This window comes from Taurulus bubalis, assembly GCF_910589615.1.
Source record: "Taurulus bubalis genome assembly, chromosome: 2".
NCBI lineage: Eukaryota > Metazoa > Chordata > Actinopteri > Perciformes > Cottidae > Taurulus > Taurulus bubalis.
The window spans coordinates 18,484,838-18,510,133 of NC_136590.1; the positions used below are offsets into that span (position 1 = coordinate 18,484,838).

Genomic DNA, 25,296 nt, shown 5'->3' on the forward strand with positions numbered 1-25,296 from the left:
AAGAAGAAAGAGAATTAATCTCTCTCTCACACACACACACACACACACACACACACACACACACACACACACACACACACACTCTCTCACTCACTCACACACCTTGTTTTATGTCATTGAAAAGGAGGGCCTTTTCCAAGTGCTCAAATTAGCCACACAGCTTTAGATAACTGCACAATGAAATCATCTTTGACTTGTCAATATAAACATTCCCAGTGTTTGCTGTAAATGGCCCAGCAGATTCATTGTAGTCAGCGGAGCCGATTAGTGGAGACACAATGGGGGGATATTCACAGAGGAAATCCATCGGGGTTCACACTGTTTCAGCAATCACTTTTCAGGGCATTTACAGGTCATTATTCAGAAAAACAATAGAGATACTTTTATTGCGTGAATGTCGCAGAGAGGTTTGGAACGCTGAGGGTAGACGATACTAAAAAAAACACATCAGTCTTAAACCATTTCAGCATTTCTATTTGTACGAATATTTAGGAGAGCTTCAGGGTTAGCGGGACAGTTCTTGTCCATGAGTAGAAACACACTTCTTTCTGCACGGTGATACCATTGGCAGGCTGTAGTTTAGTGGAAATAAAATAGTTCCTACTGTTAAAAAGCTCACATTAAGGTCTCTGGATTATATTGAGTAACTGGGTAATGATTTCTGGAAAGAGTTTTTCAAATGTTTTTATTTTTATTTAATTTGTTTAAATAGCATAGAGGTAAGAGGACAAATATGTATTGTGATTTTGTACTGCAACTTTCCTGGTCTATTAAAGTACACTGCCCTGATGAAAACAGCTGTTTTTGTTGCTGCCTTCATGTGGATGCAGCGAAGAATATGTTCTGTCCCTGCGGAAATGTATGTGTTTCACAACCAAACAGTTTGTTTTGCAGCGGGGCAAAATGGAGATGTGCAACAGTGACGATTCAGTCAGATTAATTCATGTTATTGTGCATTTCCTTACACAAGGTGACGTTGCATGCATAACATTTCCTCACCTATTGAGGAGCTAAGTGAAACTGGAGCCTTTGGAGTCTGTCCCAGGAGTAAGAGAACCTCTTAAAATCCCGTTGACATGTAATAATGCAAAATAATAAAAATTCAAGCCATAGAATATAACTTCTCAACATTATGTCAGGTGGCTCACCCAATATGTTTAGTTGTGGACATTAGTATTTTCAAAGTGATCTAATGTGTCTGTTTTTTTTAACTGCCATCAACAAAAAACATTTCCCACAAGCCCTTCACAGGCTAAACCATGCGAGTACAAAGGGTACTATAAATAGCCAGATAATTACAGAGTATGAAGTCACCTGGATCTTCTGCATCCATGAGGCCCATAGAGCGAGCGCACTAGCGTTTACTTAAACTCTGTCTCCAAGTTGCTTGGCCTCGGCTCACTCGCATGAACAGCAGTTAATTTTGCCGATGGGGCAATAACTCGATTCGGCTATAGGTGGATTTTACGTCTTATAGCAGTTAACGATTAAAATAAGGGCCATTCAATAGGTGCAGAACACTAAATTGAGAGCAATTCTATTGCCCCTAAGCGTCTCTCAACCTGGCTCACAGCTAATGGTGCTCGCAGCTAATGGTGCTAACAGCATGACCAACAGCAACAGTGCTAACAGCGTTTACCTGAGGGAGAACTGGAGGGTGGCCGTGAACTAGCACGCTCACACATGCACCAAAAGGGCACAAGTGGGTGGCCCAGCTATGCCAACAAAGCAAGGCGATGCTCTGACAACACAGAGAGGGAGAGTCACTTGCTGCTTATGTAGACAATGCTCCACTATATCTTTGAATAGTAAACGCTGCTATATTAATGCTCTGAATGTCAATTAGAGAACCTTCAAGTGTTCATACTGGGGAGCTGATTTTCTGACCAAAAAAAAATCTGCTGATTTAGATGTCTTTTTCCAAAGTCTATGGCAAAAGTATTTCTGGGCTCTATGGCATCACCAGACAATACCGGAAGTTGTAAAGAATTTGCTTCAAAGCCTGATGCTCTTCTGGGGGCTTGGGCTAAATGGCTCGGCTCAACGAAAGAGGCAAGCCAATGAGCAAATTGAGCTCACAGTTGACATGTTGACAGCAGGATCGAACGGAGCCAACGCTGAAATGGAATTTGCTGAAATAATACTGGACTCAATTACATATCAAAGAGGCCCAGGTTTCTGTAGAGACTAAACAACCCTACTGAGGCCATATACTAAACTATTTTCTTGAGCCACAAAAAAGTGGAAACGTTGTATTTGCATAGCATAAAAGGTGTGGCCATGGCTGCGGTCTGCCTTACATACTGGGTTTGTTACAGTAGCTTGCTATGCTGCCCCGTGGATAGGCCGGAGGAGCAAGGGTGTGTTTCAGAGCCTCCCTCCCACAGCCTCATGATGGATTAGTGGAGGATGAATCACACGGGCTGTACGGTGTATCTAGGTAGGCTGGGATGGAAGTTAAGAGGCAGATGAAGTGGAGTGATGTTGAATTAAAACAGAGGTGGAAGATCACGGGTGGAAAATTATTAATTGAGCACCATCTTGGAGCGTGGTGTCCAGTTTTCATAATACAAGCAAGGTTGAGTCTGAAAAAAACAAACCCTGATGATGTCATCACGGGTTATCTTTGTTTGGGCTTGGAGACTGCAAACATTTTGGACTTTGGGCGCAGAGTTTAAAATACCTTGGCATTCTCCAGATAAGGGTGGGGTCTAACAAAAAGGTGCTACTGGTTGCATTATTGGAAGTGTATGATCCAGCTTTAGGAGTTTTTGGAGCTCCATTATAAGGACTTTAGAGGTTTCAACTTTCGGAGGTCCCATAAAACTGCAAGTTGCAGTTTAGATCAATGCCTGTCCAAAATGTGTGTGAGCTGTGTGGAAATTTGTTTTAAGTTAGCATGTGAATTCCTGAGTTAATCTGAAGAAATTCCATTCAAGGCATTCCTGAGATATTGCGTTCATGATAACGGGACGGACAACAGGAACATAAGCCACAGGGATCTTGACCTTTGACCAGTCAAAATATGTTTATCTTATCAGTTTGTGCCAAATTTGAAGAAGGCTACGTACCTAGTGTTCCATTTAACTGCCCAAGTAACTCATCTCCATTTCATCTGAATATCTACACCGTTGAATTAAGTTTCATGTTCCAAAATGAATCCAAAAGACAACTGGAAAAGAAACAAACAAACTCAGCCCATCTGCTGCACCTTGTGAAATCCTCCCTGTTATGGGCCAGGAATCATTTTAGACATTTTCATTATATTCATTGTCTCTGTGTGTGCAGGAGCGCAGCCGCCAAGGTCAAGCTGGTGTTTTTTTCAGGAGGCAGCCCAGCTGAGGTTATCTAATTCCCCTGTGGTTGTCTACGTGGCCGGTGGAAGACATGTTTTTTCCACTGTCTGTCCTTCCTTTGCTCTGTTGTGTATCTGCCTTTCCCAGCCAACCACCCTATCTCTCCATCCATCACATATCATCTCTTTATCTATCTCCCAGCCATTTCCCATGTGTGCCCACCCTCCTTACCTCCTCTCCTTGCCCTGTAGCAGACCACTTTCACATCCAGCAAATCCATCAGTCGTGTCTCTCTCTCTCTTCTAATACTCCACTCAACAAACTTCCTCCGCAACTTGCACAAAGCAGTGAAACTTGCAAAGCCATTCCTGGTGCTACCTGTCATTACATTCTTGACTTCTGCTCTCTGGCAGCCGTTTCCTGATTGTCGTCATGGGGTCATAATTACACCTTACTCGTCGCTGTCGCTTCAAAGAGCCGCGATTATCTCAGCGAACTAATCATCCGTCCAGACATGAGGATCAGACTCTCACCGGCTCGAAGCCCGTCTGTCAACTGCACAGCTTGTCGCCAAAAACTGTTTCTGAATGAGGTCTGCTGTGTTTAAAATAAATTATCTGGGCTGTCGATGCATTATGCATGGGTCTTTGCTGCGTCTCCCATTTGATGCACCGGTCTAAACAAAAATCAGTGACGAGCGTAATCACAGTGGTCGGGTCTCACCAGCTGCTTTGACATGCCTCTCATCGCCGGATTCTCGCGCATGCTCCAACCCCACTGAGAAGAAGAACTCAATCAAAGAGGACAACGAGGCCTCACTTCTCTCTTGTCCCCGTCTCTTCTCCTTCGTATTCCTGCAGCTTGCCTTGGGTTCTTAGATTACACTGTCACCATAATCTCCACACAGTTTGGAGGTCCTCCTCACTTCACTGAAGCAAGATGGTCATCATGGGAGAGATGAGGCGGCGGTCGCCCTTTATTACCATACGTCCTTCAGCCAGCGTCAGTCTCCGTTCCATCATAGGATGCGAGGGCGGAAGGAAGAGTGAAAAATTGTCGTCGAGGAAAGAAGAGAAGGATTGCTTCCTTTTTTTGCTATCAAATAAAAGTGGCAGAGGAGTCGTATTAGAGGGCAGGAGATGATGGACAATGGGTGAGATAAGAGAAGGTGGGCAGAGGGTGCAAGAGGGGACAAGGTGAACGGAGACGACAGGGGATGGTTCACTGTCAGATATGATAGAAGTGGAAGTAAGGCTGTCAGGGAGAGGTAGCGGCCTCAGGAGATGGGTTCCATACTGAACAGATTCACTAAGCCTTTGCTTCACTGAGGCCATGCAAAGAGTGCTAAGCTTAAACTTTTACAGAAACCTTCTTTGGAGTATAAAGTGCTGCGTAAAAAGAGGCATGGGCTGCAGTTATGAGATAAAAGTCAGGGGTGCAAATATGGCTCTTAAATAAACTGTTCTAAATCGGTTGGCTGGTTGCCAACTTCCAGTTTGAAAACCAGCAAGCTTTGTGGCTGGCTAATGCTGACATGCTCCCAACTTGTAAGTGTGTTACTAGCTAGCTTGCCAGCTAAAGTAGTTCGCCAACTGCCCATCTGAGAAGTTACGATGTCACCAAGCCTCAAGCACAGGGGAGGAAGGAAGTTATAATGAATGAACACCGCTATGAATTGAATAGAACGGTAGAGATGCACTGATCAATATATATATATATATATAAAATCATATATATGACGCCTCAGTCCTCTCGGCACTAGGGCGGAAGGCGAGAGACTCTCCCTCGGGCTCGAGGCCAAGGGTCATGGACGTCTTCAGGCTGGAGAGGAACCGCACAGGTCCCACAGCAGGCAAGGTTAAACCTTGTCCTGGCAGTTAGCTACAGCGGGCTAGCGCTGTGCTACTGTGGAGGCAGGTCCTGTGGCGAGGGGACGGCACAGTCCGACTTAGTTAGGGGGAGCGAGAACACTCTCTTCACCAGTACAGCAACTGTGACTCTTGGTGTCCTAGCAGTCAGCTACAGCGGGAGCACTGCGCCACTGTGGAAGCCGGTCCTGTGGGGCAGCGAGAGCACTTCCTTCACTAGTACAGTAGCTGTGATTCCTGCTGCCCTCTGTGGAGACCGGTCCTGTGGCAACAGGCACAGTCTGTCTAGTGGGAGGGATTGAGGGCACCCTCCTCACCAGTACAGTCGCTGTGGCTCCTGGCGTCCTAGCAGTAAGCTACAGCGGGAGCACTGCGCTACTGTGGAAGCCGGTCCTGTGGCGACAGGACAGGCACAGTCCGTCTTAGTGGGGGGGAGCGAGGGCACTCTCCCCACCAGTACAGTAACTGTGATCCATGATGTCCTAGCAGTAAGCTTCAGCAGGAGCACTGAGCTACTGTGGAGACCAGTCCCTTGGAAACGGTCAGACACGGTCTGTCCAGTGAGAAGGGAGCAAGGAAACTCTCCTCCCTTAGTAGAGTAGCTGTGACTATAGTAGCTGTGCTAGTATAGTAGCTGTGATTATTGGTGTCCTAGCAGTAGCTTCAGTGAGACCACTGTACTGCTGTGGAGACCAGTCCTGTGGAAACAGGTCAGACACGGTCTGTCTAGTGAGAGGGGAGCACTTCTGGGAAACTCTGTGCTAGTCCACGCTGTCAGTACCGTCATCGCTGTTAGTACTGTCATCGACGTTTGTTTACAGCCAGGATGTTTACCGACATTGATCTACACGCTGTCAGTCTTGTCATCGACGTAACCACGGTAGCGTCCCACCGGTAGCGTCCCACCAGCCTGGTCAGGACGTAGAAGCGCACCGTCTCCTTCTAGGAGGTTCTAGCTGTCGCAGCCTTTGGAGGGCGAGATACCCGCGACTCCGACCGGAGGTCACACGGCTACAGGCGACGAGCTTTCTTCTACACAAGTTCAGCCAAAGCTGATGCTAACGCACTAGTTAGCCTGCGCAGCGAGAAGATGAATAAGAACCAATCTCGGGATAACGCCGGAAGTTATACCCGACTGGGAGTCACCCAAGGTCACACGTGACTTTGTTGTTATAAATACTCGAACTGCGCAAGCGCGACACTGAACATATCCATCGGTCAGTAAGGATGAAATAGAACTATATTGGCGCCATATTGTAATTCCTTTCTGAGGACCCTGTTAAGAGTAATCGCAGGGGCCAGGCTCGTTAACGGAGGTTGCGTTGACTTGCATGGTGCGTTCAAGTGATAAAGTAAAGATTTGTATCTGGCGAAGGTAAATTCCGCTATAATATCCATTCATCCATCCATCCATCCATCCATCCAATTTTAGCCGCTTATACGGGGTCGGGTCGCGGTGGCAGCAGGTTCAGCAGGCCGACCCAGGCTTCCCTCTCACCCGCAACACTTTCCAGCTCATTCTGGGGGATGCCGAGGCATTCCAAGGCCAGCTGGGAGATATAATCCCTCCAGCGTGTCCTTGGTCTTCCCCGGGGTCTCCTACCAGTTGGACGTGACTGGAAAACCTCTAATGGGAGGCGTCCAGGAGGCATCCTGACTAGATGCCCGAACCACCTCGGCTGACTCCTTTCGACACGAAGGAGTAGCGACTCGACTCCAAGCTCCCCCCTGATGTCCGAGCTCCTTACCCTATCTCTAAGGCTGAGCCTGGCCACCCTGCGGAGGAAGCTCATTTCGACCGCTTGTATCCGAGACCTCGTTCTTTAGGTCACGACCCAGAGTTCGTGACCATAGGTGAGGGTTGGAACGTAGACTGACCAGTAAATGGAGAGCTTTGCCTTCCGGCTCAGCTCCCTCTTCACCAAGACGGACCGGTACAGCGCCTGTTTTACTGCTGCAGCCGCACCAATCCGCCTGTCGATCTCTCGCTCCACCTTACCCTCACTCGTGAACAAGACCCCGAGATACTTGAACTCCTTCGCTTGGGGTAGGCAGTTTGTCCCCACCTGGAGGGAGCAATCCACCGGTTTCCGGCAGAGTACCATGGCCTCAGATAATATGTTCAAATCTAATCTTGTAAAATCTTGTTTAGCTTTTGGCGAGAACCTTGAACAAATACAGTTGTTTGATAGAGATGTTTTACGCAGCAATATAAAATGAGGGAATTATGACCGGTTCTTCTTTTTTTTTTATCAATTTGAAAAAAATTTGATTATATATTCCCATATATTTCCTGTAAATAACCACTAAAGGTAACGATGACAAAGAAAATATCTAATTTGTAATTTTCCAGTGGTTTGCAGTGGGGGTTCAGGTTGGTTGGAAATATGCTATGCAGTTGCCATACCAGTGCTCATATTCGTTTTTCCTAAAATGTCACGTTAACATTTTAGGAAAATCGAATACGCCGTGATGCTTCAAAATTATACTGTGATATAAATTTAAGACCATATCGTCCAGCCTTACTCTAGCGCCACCTAGTTCACAGTGATGTGTGGCGATATTGCTGCTTTTGTCAACTCTTTCATATCTTTTTTTGGGGAACTTGGCATCTAAGGAGGGATGTTGTATGTTCAGACTGGAAGCCCCTTGAGAATAACCTTCATGATTTGGGGCTACAGTGTATAAATAACACCGACTTAAAATACACAAAAGTATCCGCCATTGGCCCATTTTTAAAATTCCTTAACTTTTCTTTGATTTTTCGGAAACGCAACCACATTGCCTCCAGGGGCGGTTTTGGGCACGGGCGACCCGGGCCCCGCGGCACTTTTTCATGACACGTGGGGGACGGCACGACCACAAAAAAATTATCTGGGCCGTGAAGCGGTTTTCCAATATCTATCATATCACTTTGTGGGGAATTGGCAGATTGGCGCACGCGGGGATCCACTGTGGGCTATGGAGCCGTACTCTAATGCAGTGGTACCCAACCTTTTTTGAGCCACGGACCGGTTTTGTGTCAGACAATATTTTCTTTATGCTCTATACATATACAGACCACTAGATTTCCCCCCCACACCCCCGAGATCAAGGAACTGTTATGTCAAACCCCCTGGGTACTACGTGCGAAGTAAAGCCTAATATCCTGCACCTTCAGTCGGAGCTGCCGATTACCCACTTACAAAAAGGATTACGCCCACTAAAACCACCTCCAGATTCATAATGCAATTATAATTTGGGGCTGTAATAACAAAATATATTTTAAGTGTGGGTTAGTCGGCTTATAGACAAAGCCAGTGGTTACCAGGCATTACATCTGGATTTACAATACTCTGCCCATCGCGGCCTTTGAAGCTGAAGCGCGAAACCAATAGCTTGACCGTTACCTGCCCGAGGTTCCACTGTCCGGTTGGCATTTTCGTCCATGAAGATGAATCGTCCTCCGGTGAAGTCAGAGCCGTAGTCAGACAGGTACAGGAGTGAGGTGTAGTCGAAGGAGCCGTAGGTCACCTGACAGAGTGAGAGAGGAAGTCGGTATCTGCATAAATCTGAGATTGCCCATGTTCAACGGGTATAAAATGTACCATAGTCACCATCTTAGGATGCAAACATATCTGAACAATGGTTCAGTCATTCCCAAAGACTGGAAAAACGAGAGACTGTTATGTTTGACTGAATGCATAGCGTCTAACAAGAAAATCAAAATGCCGACTGGGGGAAGCTGGTGATCGACTGCCGATCATCTGGTTAGCGGACAACCCGCTCTGACCCTCAATCAGACTGCCACTAACTCGTGAACTATATAAAAAAAAAAAAAAGGCACAACCTGGTGGATTCCTTACAAGCCAGATCAAAGCCGATCTAAGATTTTAAAAACAGTTTTTAAAGACCTTATTAAAACATGGCTAGAACTGTACCCATGACACCAAACTGGTCATTATTTATGACCTTGAGTCAATGCCAGAAATGTTGTCTGATCTTATTTTTTATTTTTGTATTGAATTTGCCTGCTTGAATGTTTGTTTGTGTGTTGTTATGGATGGCTGCTCGTGTTTTTGATAAAACATTTACACTGCAACATGAAAGTTTTAATGTTTGACCATCAAGGGACTATTGTGTTTTATTAAACTGGATGGTTTAACGATTCAAGATCTTTTAAAAGGTGATGCAGAAATTCTTCTCTTTCAAGAGTTAGAGAAAAGTGAAAAGGTTTGTCACTTTTTAGAAAGTAGGTCCTCAGTTTAAAAAGAAAGTTTGGGAAAAACTGTGCTAATTCACACCAAACACACAATACAACCACGGTTGATTGGGCTTTTGCAGTTTTAGTTTCAATAGCTGTCAAGACTAGGGCTGTGTATTGGCACAAATCTGGCGATACGATACACATCACGATGGAGGGGTTACAAATCGATGTATTGCGATACCTGTAAGCAAGGCGATATATTGCGAAAACTGTCATAATAGAAAGAACACACTACCATATGCATAAAATGTAAGTGATAAAAAATATTTTTTTAATGGAACTGTATGTTCTGTATTTGCATTTAAATAGATATATACTTTATTAATCCCCAAGGGGAAATTTTTGTTGTTTTTATAATAAATTTGTTTCGTTGTTAATAAATCTTGTAAGATCCAACATCAGAGCACTACAGTTTGTGCAATCTGAGCCACTGTCTGCCACGATTCTTTGCATGGACACTAAATAGAAAATGGACAGTTTTTTTGAGAATTGACACAGTTTGACAAAACACAATATCGCGATACTCAAGTGTATCGATCTGTTCTTGCACCCTTCGTCAAGATGGCTCACTAGAAGCCAAGAGTGTCAGGAAGCGTCATCCTCTAGGCACCATAAATCGGACTGTTCTGCATTTCATGACAATCCATACACCAGTTGTTGACCAACCCTCCAACCGACATCTCTTGAGCCATTGAATAAAGACCATTTCCAGTTGCATTATGGAAGTGTGGAATACAATGCTTTCGGCGATTGACCCATACAAGGGACTCGTGCTGCGTTCCTTTTTGAACAGTGAAGTCGGAAATTTTAACTGGAACGCTGCCTGAACCCCACCAACCACAACCCTTAAATTCCAAGATGGCTGCTCCACGCAGCAACAGTAAAAAAGTTTTAGTAATAGGCTGTTTATTGGGATTTCTGTCTTACTTTTGTCTCATTTAATCAGTCAAACATACACTACTGTCCAACTTATATCTGTGGACATGTTGCTACGGCGTTTGCATGCGCAAAATATTGTCATAATGCATCATTATCAACGATTACTTCTAGCAATGGCTAACCTGGATGGAGCAAAACCCCATTAAGTTTTCTGACTTGTTGCAGTAAAAAGTGTGTGGGACCTCATTCCCCACAGACTCACTTGCACTGATTTTGAAATTGCTTGAATACCCATTTGCACATAATTCCTATGAAATGCACTGCATACAGGGTCACTGTTGCGAACCAGATTTCATTCCAACAGTGCTGCATTGTGATCCCTCCACACAGCGTGTCCCTGACGATTTTATCCTCCTCATGCGTACAATTTGCTGAGCTAAGTGACCACACAGGGCCTCCAAAGCTTGGCTTTCCTGTCACTGCAGTGTCTCAGCCGTGCTTGTGGCCACTCTGTCAGACATTCTAGCTGGAGAGAGCGCGAGAGAGAGTAATGTGTGGTCTCCTCTCGCGGGTTCACTTGCTGCTGACTCCTCAACTGAACTGCTCTCCTCAAAAGACCTTTGGGGCTGATTAAATATAGGAGAGTCGTAAAAAGAACCGTTAGCTTTTGCACTAACATGAACCTCATAATATCCAACAGCGATAGATAAAATAAGGGCATACTTGTAAGTCACACCGGTGCAACTGCTTATGCAACTAAATGGATTATGGTTTTAAAGGCGGCTGTAGCTCATGGAGAGAATGCCCATAGTTTGCATGTCGAAGTGTCCTTGAGCAAGACACTGAACCCCCAGTTGCTCCCCGGGCGCTTCACGAGGCTGTTGGGTTAAATCCAGAGAATACATTTCCCCACTGTGGGACTAATAAGGGATTCATTATTACTATTAGTATTGCAAGCAATGTGGAGCCCCCGCCTTAAGATGAAGTAAATTAATGCATGCCAAGTGGACGGTGCTGCAGTGAGCTGCAATAGCACTCGTAGGAGAATGGGTAGCCTTAATGACACAAAAGAGTGAGTTGACAAGGAACCAGGAGTGGGTGTCTTTTCAGAGTCAAAAAGTAACTTTAGACCGACTGCTTGAACTTGATCTCACCTCAAAGAGAAGAACAACAAAAGTTAAGTGCTGGAAGTTTCAAGAGTCGCTGAATGAACTTCACACCCCCCTGGTTCAGAGGAGACTTGTAAGAGTTTCCAACTGAGTTCAAGAGTCTCAGCATGCAACTTTTCACAACTTTTCACATGACATGGCGACGGACATCATTTAAGTTCCTGTGTAGCCAGCCAGTGGATATCTGGGCCAAGACTTCCTCTTCCATGCGCCGGTCATTGGAGTTAAGAGACGACGTGCAGTTATCGATTTATGTACCCGTCAACTGTCAACACTTTTTATATGCATTTACATTATTGTTAGTATCACAGACGCACAAGTCTTTAAGGCATTAGGCGGAAAAGCAGAATATAACAACCAAGTCAAGACAATTTGATTATGTTTAACGGCATTAATGTTGAATTCATGTTGACTTTAAATTCAAATAAGAGTGTAAGCCGAAGCCCTCAGTGCCTGTACCCCCACACAGATACAGTATAACCACCACCACAGAGTTATTTTTCGGGGCCACACATATCATCTCCAGATACATTTGTTACGGTCAATGTGTGCTCTAACGTTTTCCGACCAGAAAGATGGAGCGAGGTCAGTCCAATATTCACTCTTTTTTATTTCTCCGTTTTGGTTTCTATCAACTCCTGTGAAAACTAACCAGCTCCAATATGTTTACCAGCTAGTTACAAACTTTGTCTGCCTCCTGTTGGGTTCTGGGCAGATAGCTTTTTGGGGGCAAAAGCAGTGGCCTTTTGCGGTTGACAACGAGGTCGATGCGAGCAGAGTTTGTGGGCCAGACAACCAAACAATGTGCTAAAAGAGGCTAAAATGTGACGTGGAATTTAGGAGAATCACTTGAAAACAAGTGAAATCTCAAATCAACCAGGTCTGAAGGCAATTTGTACAAGGACTACTACATGGCATACTATATTAAACCAGCTGGTGTACATGTTTACATCAGCAGTAAGGCAAGACATGGTCATAAATGAAAATACTGCATTTGACTATAATTCCATTTCATCATGAAGGCAGGATTATCCCTGCCACGAATGAGGAAACACACTTTCAGTGCTATCCGACTACGTCTGGTGCTATGACACCATATCAGCGATATGATCGATGGGGAGAAAATCCACCACCGAGGCCATTTACATCTAAATGAGGGATGGCTTTCGCCAATTAGCACCAAAATGGTGGCAGAGACAGATGGGGAAGAGAAGTGAGTCCTTACAGATTACACTGTTCCAGCTGTCGAAGTCCAGCAGGAGAGGATGGGGTGACAAATGTTAATATGGACGAGGCAACTGCAAACACTCTTACATTCCACGAAATATTGTGAGCAAAGTGAATATGAGCCGTTGGCCTCTTATTCATTTAGCAAGAGAGGAACACAGGAAAATATTGAGGCGGATGCTTCGAAAGCGATGCCAAGACATGACATCCCCAGGCCTGTATATTTAAACACAATCCTCCCAAAAACAACATTCAGTGAAGTCAGCTGTATTACACGCAATTATCTGTTTTACAGCCTTGGTGCGACGACATGATGAAACAAATATGTACTCCAAATCCAACTAAATAAGTTGTAAAGCATTGAAACTTTCCCCCAAAGACCTACATGCCTCAAGTTCTTCTATGAATCTCAGAGCAACTTTAACCTCTCATGAAAATTAAACAAGTGCAAAGTGGTAGAGAAATATTAAAGCAGTAACAAAAAATGCTCAGAGACCGAGGCATTAACAATCCATCTTGAAGGGGAATATTTAATTCCCTCTTATATTTCTTCTCCTTTCTTACTTTAAGAAATTATTTGAGAAATGGCTCAAACCAGCAGCAGCTCATTGTCTGCACTGATGATTAATCTTTAGAAAAGAGTCTCCGTGGTTTTAATTTTCCAAAAAGACTGTCCTTCCAATTTCTCAAAGATCAGTGTTTAGGCAAACTATCTGAAATTTAATTTCCAGATAACATTTTGAAGATGATCAAAACGCTTCCATCCATTTTCTTCTGCCGAACTGATTCAGTGCCTAATTGGCAGCATATTAGAGAGCCGGGTTCGCTTGAAACTACATGGGGCGGTGTGTCGTCCAACCTCATCTTAAGGCCAAAGTGTTACAGCTTTTAAAACGCTACCACGCTTGAAGGTGCCATCGTGTGGAGGGTGGGCTTTGCACTTCCCCTGCAGCGTCGCAGCGAGGCTGCAAAGCGCTGAAACCACCTGGTCCGAATCATCCACTTGGGCATCCGTCTCTTCATGTGCCCTTTGAAGGGTGAACAAGCGCATTTCAATTGAGTCAAACAACTTTTCCTTACATTTCGTCAGCTCATCTGGACATTCGGTAACCTTGCCGAGAAGCTCAGGTTACCGGATGGTTATGGCGGCCAACAGCATTCGTTGCTAACCTAGGTCGGATGATTTCTTTCATGACAGCTACTACCACCTGCCAATTGTACTCAAACATTGTCATAACATGCACATGAATTCTTGAGTTATGGGCAAAAGTGTGGTTGTGTGAGGTCATGGGCCATAAAGTCAATATCACCCCACTCTGTGATACCAGCATGTACCAGATTGCTGCTTCTCTTCGGGTCACCTAAGGTAGGAGTCTCGGCTCTGTCTGTGTGCGTTACCTTATCTATATGTGGGTGCCAGTACTCGTCGTGCTGGATCTTCGCTATCGTGGTGTTGATTCTGGAGAAGAAGGTGGGCTTGGTGAGGTACAACAGTTTTGGGTCCAAACCAAACGTCTCAGCAATAATGGCCTGGATTCGCCCACGTACATTACTAGTGGTGAAAAAAACAGACAGACAAAAGTCAGATTGAAAGATCGGACTTAAAGATGTACGATTTATCAGTTCAGTTAGGAAAAATATAGTAAGGAATAATGTTTGCCATTATTGTCGACAAAGTACCATCACTTGAGTTTGTCACTTTTCATAAATAAAATGTCAGGGAATATCGGGGGGAAAAAACTTTTAATTTTGATTTCTTAGTCACCTGTAAAGTTGGAAATCTTCTTGCGTGAACACGTCACCGATCTGATCCCCAAAATACCTGCAGCCACAATCACAAACAGACAGTTCCGCACACAGACAAAGCCAATCAGGGACACATGAGCAGACAGACACAAACACAGAAGAAAAAAGAAAGCAGAAAAGATGGGACCCGTTAGCATAAAAACCTTTTGCTGCATGGCACAGTGCACCATTACCCAGGCGGGTGTGCCACCCAGCCATCCAAACACACAGCAGATAGTAAACGACCAACTGCTTCACATGAGGGAGTCCCCGATGAGGGGTGAAGGGTGGAACGCTGGCTGGGAGTGCTATCGTCCTCTCTTCCTGATTAAAATCTACCAAATAGTCCCTGAGGATCACGTGTCGGCGCGAGAGATGTGTGTGTGTGTGTGTGTGTGTGTGTGTGTGTGTGTGTGTGTGTGTGTGTGTGTGTGTGTGTGTGTGTGTGTGTGTGTGTGTGCGGGAGGGACGAGCAGGGGATCCAACTAAAAAAAACTGACGCTCTGCTGGCAGTGATGAATGAGGGTTGTATGGTCACTGGACCAGGAAAGGACAGCTCAAATGACCGGCATCAGTGAGATTGATGGCAAACGCCGTACTTGTGGTGCATGTATTTCAGCAAATGTTACATAATATGCAAGATGTCATTCCTGCTGGGCATAAAATGAGTGTAGACAAGAACAAAGACAACATGTACTTTCCCACCTGTAGATGTTGACAAACTGTTTACCCATCGACAACGCTCCAGAGTGCAGGTCCAGTATGGAAGCCTGGAGGGATCAAAAAGAGGGGGAGAAGAGGAGGAATTAGTGCACATTACATTTCAGTTGGCCTAATAAAAGCTGGCAGTAAATGACATTGTTTCAAAGTTGATCGCTGCTCCCTCTGTGGCCTTTTTCGTGGAGTTCTCATTCTGCCCTTTACTTGTTATTGCTGGTCAACTCCTTTGGGACACTGCTCTGTTTTCCACAAGACAAAAAAAGAAGTTGTTTTCTCTGATGCTCCCCCCACTTCACTAAGTGTCTTAACACTCCATAAACATAAATTATTAGGCTGAGGGCCTGGCCTGCTGGGGACGGAGGGCAGGGCATGCCAGGGACATCTGGACGGAGACGACTCCAAGTTTTTAATCTGCGAGAGGAGCGGCTCATCAAGTCGGAGCTCCGCTCATTGTGGCAGCCTGCCTCCTAGTGTCTAGCGAGGTTCATTACAGCAGGGAGTCTGGAGTGTTGTGGAGCATATATTCTGTGGCTAAAAGCGGGACAGATGTGGGAATTTTAAGCTGCTGCTGGTGGCAATAGTTCTTAACTGAAGATACAATGTTTATGTAAAGCATATTGGAAACAGCCATGGCAAAGTCAGTTATGACAGGACGGATCCTAATCTGTTGTTGTTTCACAATCTGTATTACATTATTTTTTTTATTAAGCAAACCCAATCAAAACTTGGGTTTAGTCACATTTTTGGGACAAACTGGACAGGATTTTTGTTTTGGGATACAACTGCTCAGAAGTCAGGACAGTCCCGAATTTTTTGGGACGTCAGGTCACCCTAACTGTACCAGTGATTTTGTATGTCGTCAAGTAACTACAAATTGTGTATCCTTACGACACTTGTGTATGAATCAGTTAATTTTAGACTGCTGTTAAACAACAGTAAACAAGATCCATCAGCCTGCCACCTGCGCCTCTGTGAAATTATTCCAACAATACTCACTCCTCCGTCTGACCCAGCCAGCGCCAGCCCTCTCTCAGCCAGCCTGTGAGTTGGAGACAGAAAGCACGCAAAGTCATTATGCTGCACTCTCAAAAGAGATGGAGGACGGCGAATGGTGAAATAACAACGAGACACGCAGCGCAGGACCAAAGTGTTCACCTCCTGAGGACCTGAGCTTCCTCCCTCGTCACCACGGCGTCTGTGATCGCGCGGCTACACTTCTGAGGGGTGCATCCTGGGTGGGTGGGAGAGAGAGAGAGAGAGAGAGAGAAAGTAGAGTTGTCATTAATGCCAGAAAATTTAAGGTTTTCCCTCCGGCCTCTTGATGAAACAAATGCCTCTCTGGTTGTAGCTTTTCAGTTCTGAGAATTTGTTTGCCTTTGGGTTTTGGACTGTTGGTTGGACAAAACATCTGAAAACGAGACATCTGATGACGTCAACTCAGGATTCGGGATATTGCGATGGACATTGTTATGCCTCCGCATCTGACGTGACCAGAGGCATAGCGTTTCCAGGTTGTCCGTAAGTACAGGTGTCTGTTATTTATTTCTGGAGCGTTTTAACCAAATGACATGGTTTTCATCAGTGACAAGGAGACGGATCTGTTGAGACGTAGCCTCTGCAGTCATAAAAGTGCTCTGGATCAAAAGCAGAGCACTTTTAGGACTTCCAATACCTGAAAAGTGCTGTGAACCGAGTCACTTTTACAGTGCAGTCATGACAGAAATCCTACCAGACTGTAACATTTCTGTCACCCTTCCAACACATTCAAGTCCACACTGAAATTACAGCAAGACTAGAGCAACACAAGGTTAAATTAAAGGAGAGAAATTACAGACAAAACCAACGCATACATTTTCCCCCATAGTAGTATCATCTCTTATGCTCAAAGCAAATGTGTTACCTTTAATGAACCCGGCTGAATGAGACAAATCCAAGTCATTCTAATCCTGGAATATCAGCTCAATAAAAAAAAAAAAGAATCCCCTCGCACAACCAGCAGTCTCCCTCTGCCTTCATGCCGACAATGTGGATGAATAGATGAATATCCAGCGAAGCTTCTACATACATCATGTAAGCAAATGGACATGAAAGGAGAGTCCCAACTGAACTTATTTTCATTCTCGGCTTCTGCTTTTCTGCAAAATTCTTCATCCAATAAATAATGGAAGTGATGAAGAACGGTTATGTAAAAATGTCAGAATGCCAAAAAGCCATCGCGTTAACCAAATAAAGAAACCACGTCTCTGGGCTGAGGCACGTTACAGATCTCTTGGCTTTTTAGCCTTGTATTTTAAGTGCACAAACAAACAAGCTGGTTAGTATTTGGTTTATTTCAGCTGCTCCGCCAATACAGATAGTCACATAACAGCTAGGCCTGTGCTATGCCGCCATCTAGTGGATTGCTACCATGCTGTTTCACACGGTTTCAGAAATCAAGGGGAAAATGGTTTGAATTCAAGTATTTTGTTTAATGATAATATAATTCAGAGAAATTCAATTTAATGGTGTGTTAGAGAACAACCTCCAATACTTGATTTGTACAACAGTTTTAATTTTTAAATTGGTCCAATATTGAGGGACAACGCTGCGGCCCAGAAGCCGAAAAACATGCTGCGAGGGCAAGTGAGCAGCATCAGCATCTCTCTCTTTACCTCCTCTTCAATATATAGGAGCTCTTCACCCAAATACGCTCGCTGAAATAAATCAAGGCAGCCATTGACGTAACCATCCAAAAAGAAAAATTCAGCCATGCCGTCCAACGTCTTCCAGCGTCGTGAGATTTCAGAGAGAGACTTCTCCTTGACCGAGAATCTTCCTGTAGGGTCGTCAGACACTTCGAACCATAATTTGAGCCTGGGCGGCAAAAACAAGCACTTTGTGTGGACATAGACTACAATACCAGCTTGCCCCGATACGATTACATTGCAGCCCGTAAGCGGCTGTCGCCTACAGCGCTCTCTACTGGACTAATTTCAGAAGTTGTATTAGAACATTAGTCAGTTAGACATGGAAAATAGTCGCGTTTCAAAACCCTTCAACTTTTTGTTCTACAACGCCCACTGTGGATGTAGAATTCCAAAATGTACCAGCCACTGTTTTTCGGCTAGTGAGTGAAGCGAATCTAGCAGCCACATTCTACCAGCATTTTGTTTTTATCAAGCAGGCTTGGCTTTATCCCAGCCCAGTCATGTGTGCACAGCAGAGAGGTGTCAGATATTAGATATGGCACGGTGCAGTGAGCGGACCAGAGCCTCACCTGGATAGCGTTTGTAGTTGTCGTAGTCCTCGGAGCACTCGACGGAGTAGACTCTGGGCTGGGGGGAGACCAGCTCACCCTGGCGGACTAGCGTTTCTGTGATCTCACTGTCCATAGAGGTCACGTACAGCCACACAGCCGCCCCGCACAAGGACACAACAACCAGCAGCAAGGCCGCGAGCCCCCGGGAACCCCTCCATGCCGATCCCTGCCGCAGCGCGTTACCTCTGAACCAAGACAGAAACACAAAACGCAGACTCAACTAACTATAATAATGTGAAATTCTGACTGAAAAAAAACAACATATCAACATATATGTTTACAAGAAAGAAAAAACAAAACCAATAAACCAGCTATGATCGGCCAAGCGAACAGTACACACCACCAACGAACCTGAGTCAATTGTAACAACTTAAAACCACGAGTTGTCTTTGAGTGCCTGAAAGCTAGTTAGCAAAAAGAGAAGTAGAAACAATTAGCTAAAAATAACAATGGATACATACAGTCTAAATAGATAGCTAAAAGTAGTTTAGAAATAGTTAAAAGTCCAGTTTCTGCTCATCCAAGTGAAACCAGTATGAGTGCATAACCCACAGAAACATTGTTTCAACATTGAACACATCTGGAGGGTCGACGAAGGTACTTGGACTCATCCGATAGGATTGGGGGAGTGCGTCAGACAAAAGAGGTGAGAAACCACACACTGTAAATAAATCAGCAAAGCCCCTAAAGATCCTCTGTAATGAGCACTTTAAATTGAGATGGCATTGAAATTGACACATTGAAATACATGACTTGCAGTGATTCCTGCTGCCAGATGTAACAAGAGCAAAAGTAAATGTGACTAATTGCATTCTCAGTTTTTTCTAAAATCAAGGTTAGAGTGGCCTAGCGCATGAGCAGTGACTGGAATGGAGGGAGACGGCACTGCTGTCCTCCTCGGCAACACCTCAATACCGTCTGACCTGCTACATTGGAATGAGGGAAAACACCCAACATACATTGTGCACGTGATCATCTTTTCTACTCTGGCACGTTACAGGACACCCATTAGAATATCCACGGTTAATATCACTAAGGTTACAAAGTAGAGTAGTAGTGAGACTAATCACACATGTGTGTGCTCTGTCATCTGAACGCACGACGGTGGAAAGGGGCATTACTTTGTGATGATGATGAACAGTTATTTTCATTACCCATTAATCTCAATAATCTGTTAATGATTGATTCAGGCAAATAGATCGATGGTAGCACTGCCGCCAACCTCATTTTAACATATGGACACAGAAATACAGAAACACATATTGGAAGACATGTCAAATTACAGAAATAAACAAAGTAGAAATGCAAAAACCACAGAAATCAGAAGTAAAACTCTAGAAAGAAAGTTAAGACATTGATTAATCTATTCGTGTGCCAATGGCTGCCTTGATTTATTTCAGCCTACTTGTATGTACCCAGTATTCGTGTAAATAACTCTAAATTCAATCTATGCATTTCTTAATGCATATATACATTTATTTATTTTGTATGTGTTATCAAACGGATGTTTATTTGCGTGATTATCCCCCGTAACACAAACAGGAATGTGACATGTGGAAGTAGCGATAAAGTAGTAAAAAGCTAGACACATTTAACTAATTATGTCAGTAATTACGATATGGTAAACAAAAACACACATTCCGCAATAGCATTTATACATGTATTTCTCTTTGAAGGCTATATTCATAATTACAGTATCAATAGACACTACTATCACTATTGAGCTCGTCACTGTGTGCCTCTCGTTCCTACTGATAGTACTGACCCCCTCCCCCTCGGCTGCACACTGGCGTCGTCTCGCTCACTCACCTCTTGATTTTCTTCTCTATCTCCGTGTTATTCGCGCCCTGTGGGTTCCTTCGCAGCAGTGCCATTTTGACTCGACAGATCTGCTACGTAGCATGAACAAAAATACCGTCAGACACGGTTATTCTGTTCCTCGACTGACCATAGCCGTGTGTTGCCCTGCTAACAGCTCGTGCCACCGCCTGAATCCCTCTCCACTTCCTCGTGCAACGCGTGCGCGCCCATCCATTGGCTCCCCTGGAAGAGAAAGCAATGCTTTCATTGGACTGCGTCCAGGTCCAATTGAGCTCGACTACAGTGCGTTGTTGCGAAAACAGATCATTTGGGTTTTGTGCAAACCTTGAACGATAGTCTGTCCTGTGCTTTACAGGTGTTTACAGGTGTTTACAGCATGTAGTGCGCGTTCTTCCATCCATTGCTCTCCCCGCGCAGACCAAACCAATCGATTATCTAAGTCGATCGACCTCACAACCATAACATCCTCCTCGGAGTGCCTGTCCTCTCTAACACTCTGGCTCGGTGTCTGCGGTCCCGGTGAGTACAAATGCTCTAATGTTCATTCACAGACACAAACACACTCACCTGTTCATTAATATGAAGCTCCATCCGTGCCTGCAGTCTGTAAAGGGCAGAATGGAGGGACCACCATGGCCCAAAGGAAAGAAACTGGTCCACCTGGACTTGAAAGGTGCCCCCCCGAGGGTAGAATACCTGCACAAGGTAAACGCACAGCAGCTTCCTCTGTAATCGGATTGTATTATGGAACTATTAAAAGGTTTTCATGTCCACTCCATGTGTGTTTCAGCTGATCGAGCTGTTCTCTCAGCTGGGTGTAGACGGCCTGCTGGTGGAGTATGAGGACATGTTTCCTTATGATGGGGAGCTGAGGCTGCTGCAGGCCAAAGCTCAGCCTGCTTACAGGTGAAGTTTGGCACAGAAACATCCGGAAACCGCCTGTTTTCATTCCTAATTTATGGACTGGGTGGATATGTGCTTGTTTATCTGCCTCATCATGCTGTGAGACCCTGTCATAAAACTATAATTATTTCTGTGTAGGATAAGTAAATCAAACTTCATGTGCAGGTTTGGCAGGCCATTCAAAAAAATACTTTGGTTCAGGAAGTTCAATGTCTATTTACTGCCTGCTCTGTTCTCAGCCGAGAGGAGGTACTGTCGATGCAGGAATTTGCCAAATGTAAGGGCATGGAGGTGGTCCCACTTGTGCAGACGTTTGGCCACATGGAGGTGAGGCGAACATCCTGTTTGGAACTTCTTTTTTTGTATTGGCTTTGAATGCGTAATTCAGCATCCGTGTTTGTTGTTCACCGGGTGGCCGTCCCTCCTCCGTTACAGTTCGTGCTGAAGCATCGGCCCCTGTGGAACCTGAGAGAGACGGCACCCTGCATGGGCACCCTGAATCCCCACCGAGAGGAAGGGGTGAGGTTGGTGATGGAGATGCTGAAGCAGGTGGTGGAGCTGCATCCAGGCTTGAATACTCTGCACATCGGAGCAGACGAGGTACAGCTTGGTCCCCTTTCAGACGAAAGCCAGTCACTGCGGCAGGGGGGGACATCATTTCATCTTCTTTTTGTATTCCTCAAAAGGTGTACATGCTCGGCGAGGGGGAGGAGTCCAAGCTGTGGTTGGCCTCGCCCGGACGTACAGTGGAACAGCTTTTTCTAAATCATGTGACCAAGGTGGCCCAGGCCATCAAAGAGGCGTGGCCACACATGACCATCATAATGTGGGACGATATGATGAGAGCCATGAGCCAGGACACGCTAAAAGGTACTGGTTCCCTACTAAACCACGTGAGCACTGATATCTGGAGTACACGCTATTGGTTATTATAATCGAGGACACCTTCTAGAAAGCTTGACCTTTTTGAAAGATGAAGGTGATGATGATGGTCCATTGAGGCCATTGACCCATTAATGAGTGTGTTTGATGTAGAGCTACATGTTTGTGCATTGTAAACAGTGGTGGAATTTAGCTTGATACTTTTACTTTTACGTTACTTTGAGTATTTCCATGTCATGCTGCTTCGTAGTTCAACTCACCTCAAATCAAATTTAAACTGTTCACTCCAACACATTTATCAGACAAATAAAAAGGTGTTACTAAATAAGTAACAGTGAAATGCTACATATACATGCTACTTAATATTGAGGAATATAATATATATTTTCCTGGGGCAATGTTTTCTGCATTGAGCCCCACTACTGTACATTTTTGCTAATTATACAGGCGTACTTTACAGACAGTCAAGTATTTCTACAGTGCAGTTTTGCTACTTTGAGTAAAGAGTGTAGTTTGGTGGACAATAACAGCTACAACAATAGTATTAATAATCCAATATCCAGAAATAATATGAAAATGAAAAAATGTCCTGATAGCTGGGACCGTAAAGGAGTTCTGGTGGCCTTCAGGTGCCATTATAAGAGCAACAGCTGGTTATAGTATCCATGCACTCCAACGTGTCTTTACTGTTTTCATTGAGATCCTTTCTCTCTTTTTATATACATTTGACAGCTAGTGGCCTCGTGGGATTGGTCCAGCCCATGTTGTGGGACTACACCCCTAATCTGGACGTGGACACAACTGGTAGGGAACCGTATTCTGTGGACATTACAAACATCAGGCTCTTGCACAGGGACAAATACTCTGTGACATGCTCAGAGCCTTGTTAGTAGTGATGTGTATTCCATGTTGTCCAGTGTCCCTGCTGGAGAAGTACTGCGGTGCCGGTATGTCCGACCTGTGGGCGGCCAGCTCCTTTAAGGGCTCCACCAGTGCTTACACCTGTGTGCCCAGCACGCAGAGACATGTGGATAATCATGTGCAGTGGCTGAAGGTGGCTGCTGCTTTATCTGCTGCTGTCAACCTGCAGGGCATCGCCATCACAGGCTGGCAAAGGCAAGTAGTAGAGGGATTACTTCTTTCCAGTTTCTTCCAGACTCCTTTTGTACATCTGTGTATGTGTGATTGCAAAGCAGGGCGGTGCTGATGAAGAGCACGCAGGTCTATAATTAAGCCGTCCTTTTATGGTCTTGCTTTTTTAACACGGAGCATTTGACATGATCCATTATCCCCCGTCAGGTATGACCACCTGTCGGTGCTGTGCGAGCTGATGTACGTGGCCCTTCCGTCGCTAGCGGCCTGTCTCCAGACGCTCAGCCACGGTGGGTTCAGCACTGAGGCTCAGGTCAAAGTAGCCGAGAGGCTGGGCATCTCCTCAGTGGAGGTAGAGGCCATTGGGAGGTGAGGACCGACATTGTTTCATCGTGAGCTACACCACGCCATCACTGCAGTGAGTAGGCTAATAGGAGTTTGTTCCACGTGGCCTTCAGGACGACTGCGGACGAGTCGCTGTTCCCAGGAAGGAGGCTGGCTGAGTTAACTGTGGAGCTCAATTCACTACTAAACTCTGAGGACATACGATTTTTTGATAACAACATGTGAGTTATGGGCAGTTATCACAAAATCCTAATTCCAATTTGACCTTAAAATGATAGTTTGACTTTAATTCATCAGAAGATCGTTAACACTCATGTCCGTTCGACAAATATGAAGATAAAGAACTTTGATGCCTTCAGTTCGGCATTTTGGCGGTCACCAGCGTGTTTTCTTTTTTTTCATTCCCCATGCTGTTTTTTTGCATTCATAAGTGACATGAGAGAATTAAGCTAAGTACGACCCTTACGATTGCCTTTCATTAATTGAAAACACTAAGTACTACATGACGTGTAGTTAAAAAAAGGACAACGCAGTGGAAGGAACCTGTCAATCACAAGGTAGCCACGTCCTAAAGCATACCCTGTTTTATTGTCTATTTTACTCGAAAGGGGACCATAATTTAATCAACATCATGCTGTATTGAAGAAGACTTGAAGCAATTTAGACCATAAATTAATTTCCCCATAGACGTCTATACAATCTACGGCCAGTCCCAGTGGCTTGCTAATCGCTGCAACTCTGCACTGCACTCATACGGCAGTTACTGCTGATAACGCCGTTCCGACCCGCGGCATCATTTCAGAAGCGCAGTGCCCGCCCTCCCCTCAGGTGAACACTGTTAGCTCTGTACGAGCTTTTAGCACCGTTAGCTACTAGCCACTGGCCCCGCCATCGCCATTTTAAGAGCTGTGTGGGGCAATTCCTCAATCTTAAATATCCTCTGAAGTTGGATGTTTAGCCCCTTTTTGTTAACTTTAGACAGAACCCAGCTAACCGTTCCGTTTGTCCACTCTTTATGCTAAGCTAAGCTATCCGGCTGCAGCGTCATATTTAGCATACAGGCATGAGTGGTATCAATCTTCCTATCTTACTCTCAGCAAAATAAGAATATGTTTTAAAATGTCCAACTGTTCCTTTAACCTTTGCGAAAAAATGTAAACGACAGCTGAATAACTGTATGCCCGTGCTACTATAGGTATGTCAGAGGTTGGTTCAGCCCCTACCACCAACAGAGGAAGATGGTCAGCCCTCTCATCGCCATGCAGATTCACAGCCAAGCATCAACGTGAGAATAACCCGATCTACTGCAGCCACACTCACTGCGTCCTGAAATGACTCAAGTACTCTTTTTAACGCATTTAACGGAAACCCGATCTGATCACGTCTCCTCAGGTATTGGACGACGTTACAAGAGAAGGTGGCGGCAGTGAGAGAGGAGATGGTGCGTCTTTACCCAGAGTCAACAGCCCAGGAGTGGATCGAGGAACACGTCAGCCCCGTAATGGCGCCTTTACAGAGGATAACGGAGGACATCGAAGCCTGTGTCAACGAGATGGTGCCGTAGAATGTGTTGCCAGTTTAGAATCAAACTGCGCCATTCATTTTTTTGCAACCAGCACTTGAATTAACAGGAGTGACCTGTACGTGTACATTTGCGCTAATTGCACCGATTATAACAAAGAAAAGGAAATCATGTTAAAAGGAAACTTTGAGTTTACAATTAAAATAACTTTATATAATTCCTCCAAATGTATCAAAGTAAACA

General features: G+C 44.8%; 2 protein-coding genes across 2 annotated transcripts in view; one reads left to right on the top strand and one right to left on the bottom strand.

Moving 5' to 3' along the window:
- Positions 1-20,415, bottom strand: part of ogfod3 (2-oxoglutarate and iron dependent oxygenase domain containing 3) — a 22,318-nt gene extending 1,903 nt beyond the window's left edge. The window contains exons 1-8 of the mRNA XM_079238080.1: positions 20,298-20,415; positions 18,447-18,673; positions 16,346-16,421; positions 16,187-16,229; positions 15,176-15,240; positions 14,451-14,507; positions 14,084-14,237; positions 8,554-8,677 (exon numbers count right to left, since the gene is read on the bottom strand). Coding sequence (XP_079094206.1) covers positions 8,554-8,677; positions 14,084-14,237; positions 14,451-14,507; positions 15,176-15,240; positions 16,187-16,229; positions 16,346-16,421; positions 18,447-18,673; positions 20,298-20,362 — 811 coding nt within the window. The 5' untranslated portion in view covers positions 20,363-20,415. The remainder of the gene's footprint in view (positions 1-8,553; positions 8,678-14,083; positions 14,238-14,450; positions 14,508-15,175; positions 15,241-16,186; positions 16,230-16,345; positions 16,422-18,446; positions 18,674-20,297) is intronic.
- A 332-nt stretch (positions 20,416-20,747) lies between these two features.
- Positions 20,748-25,095, top strand: hexd (hexosaminidase d; the record flags this gene model as incomplete). Its single annotated transcript, XM_079237220.1, has 12 exons — positions 20,748-20,828; positions 20,913-21,014; positions 21,100-21,215; positions 21,452-21,539; positions 21,648-21,812; positions 21,899-22,082; positions 22,827-22,898; positions 23,012-23,210; positions 23,394-23,555; positions 23,645-23,752; positions 24,727-24,816; positions 24,924-25,095. The coding sequence occupies exons 2-12, from the start codon at positions 20,928-20,930 to the stop codon at positions 25,093-25,095; spliced, it is 1,443 nt and encodes a 480-aa protein (XP_079093346.1). The 5' UTR covers positions 20,748-20,828; positions 20,913-20,927.
- Between the last annotated feature and the right edge of the window lie 201 nt (positions 25,096-25,296).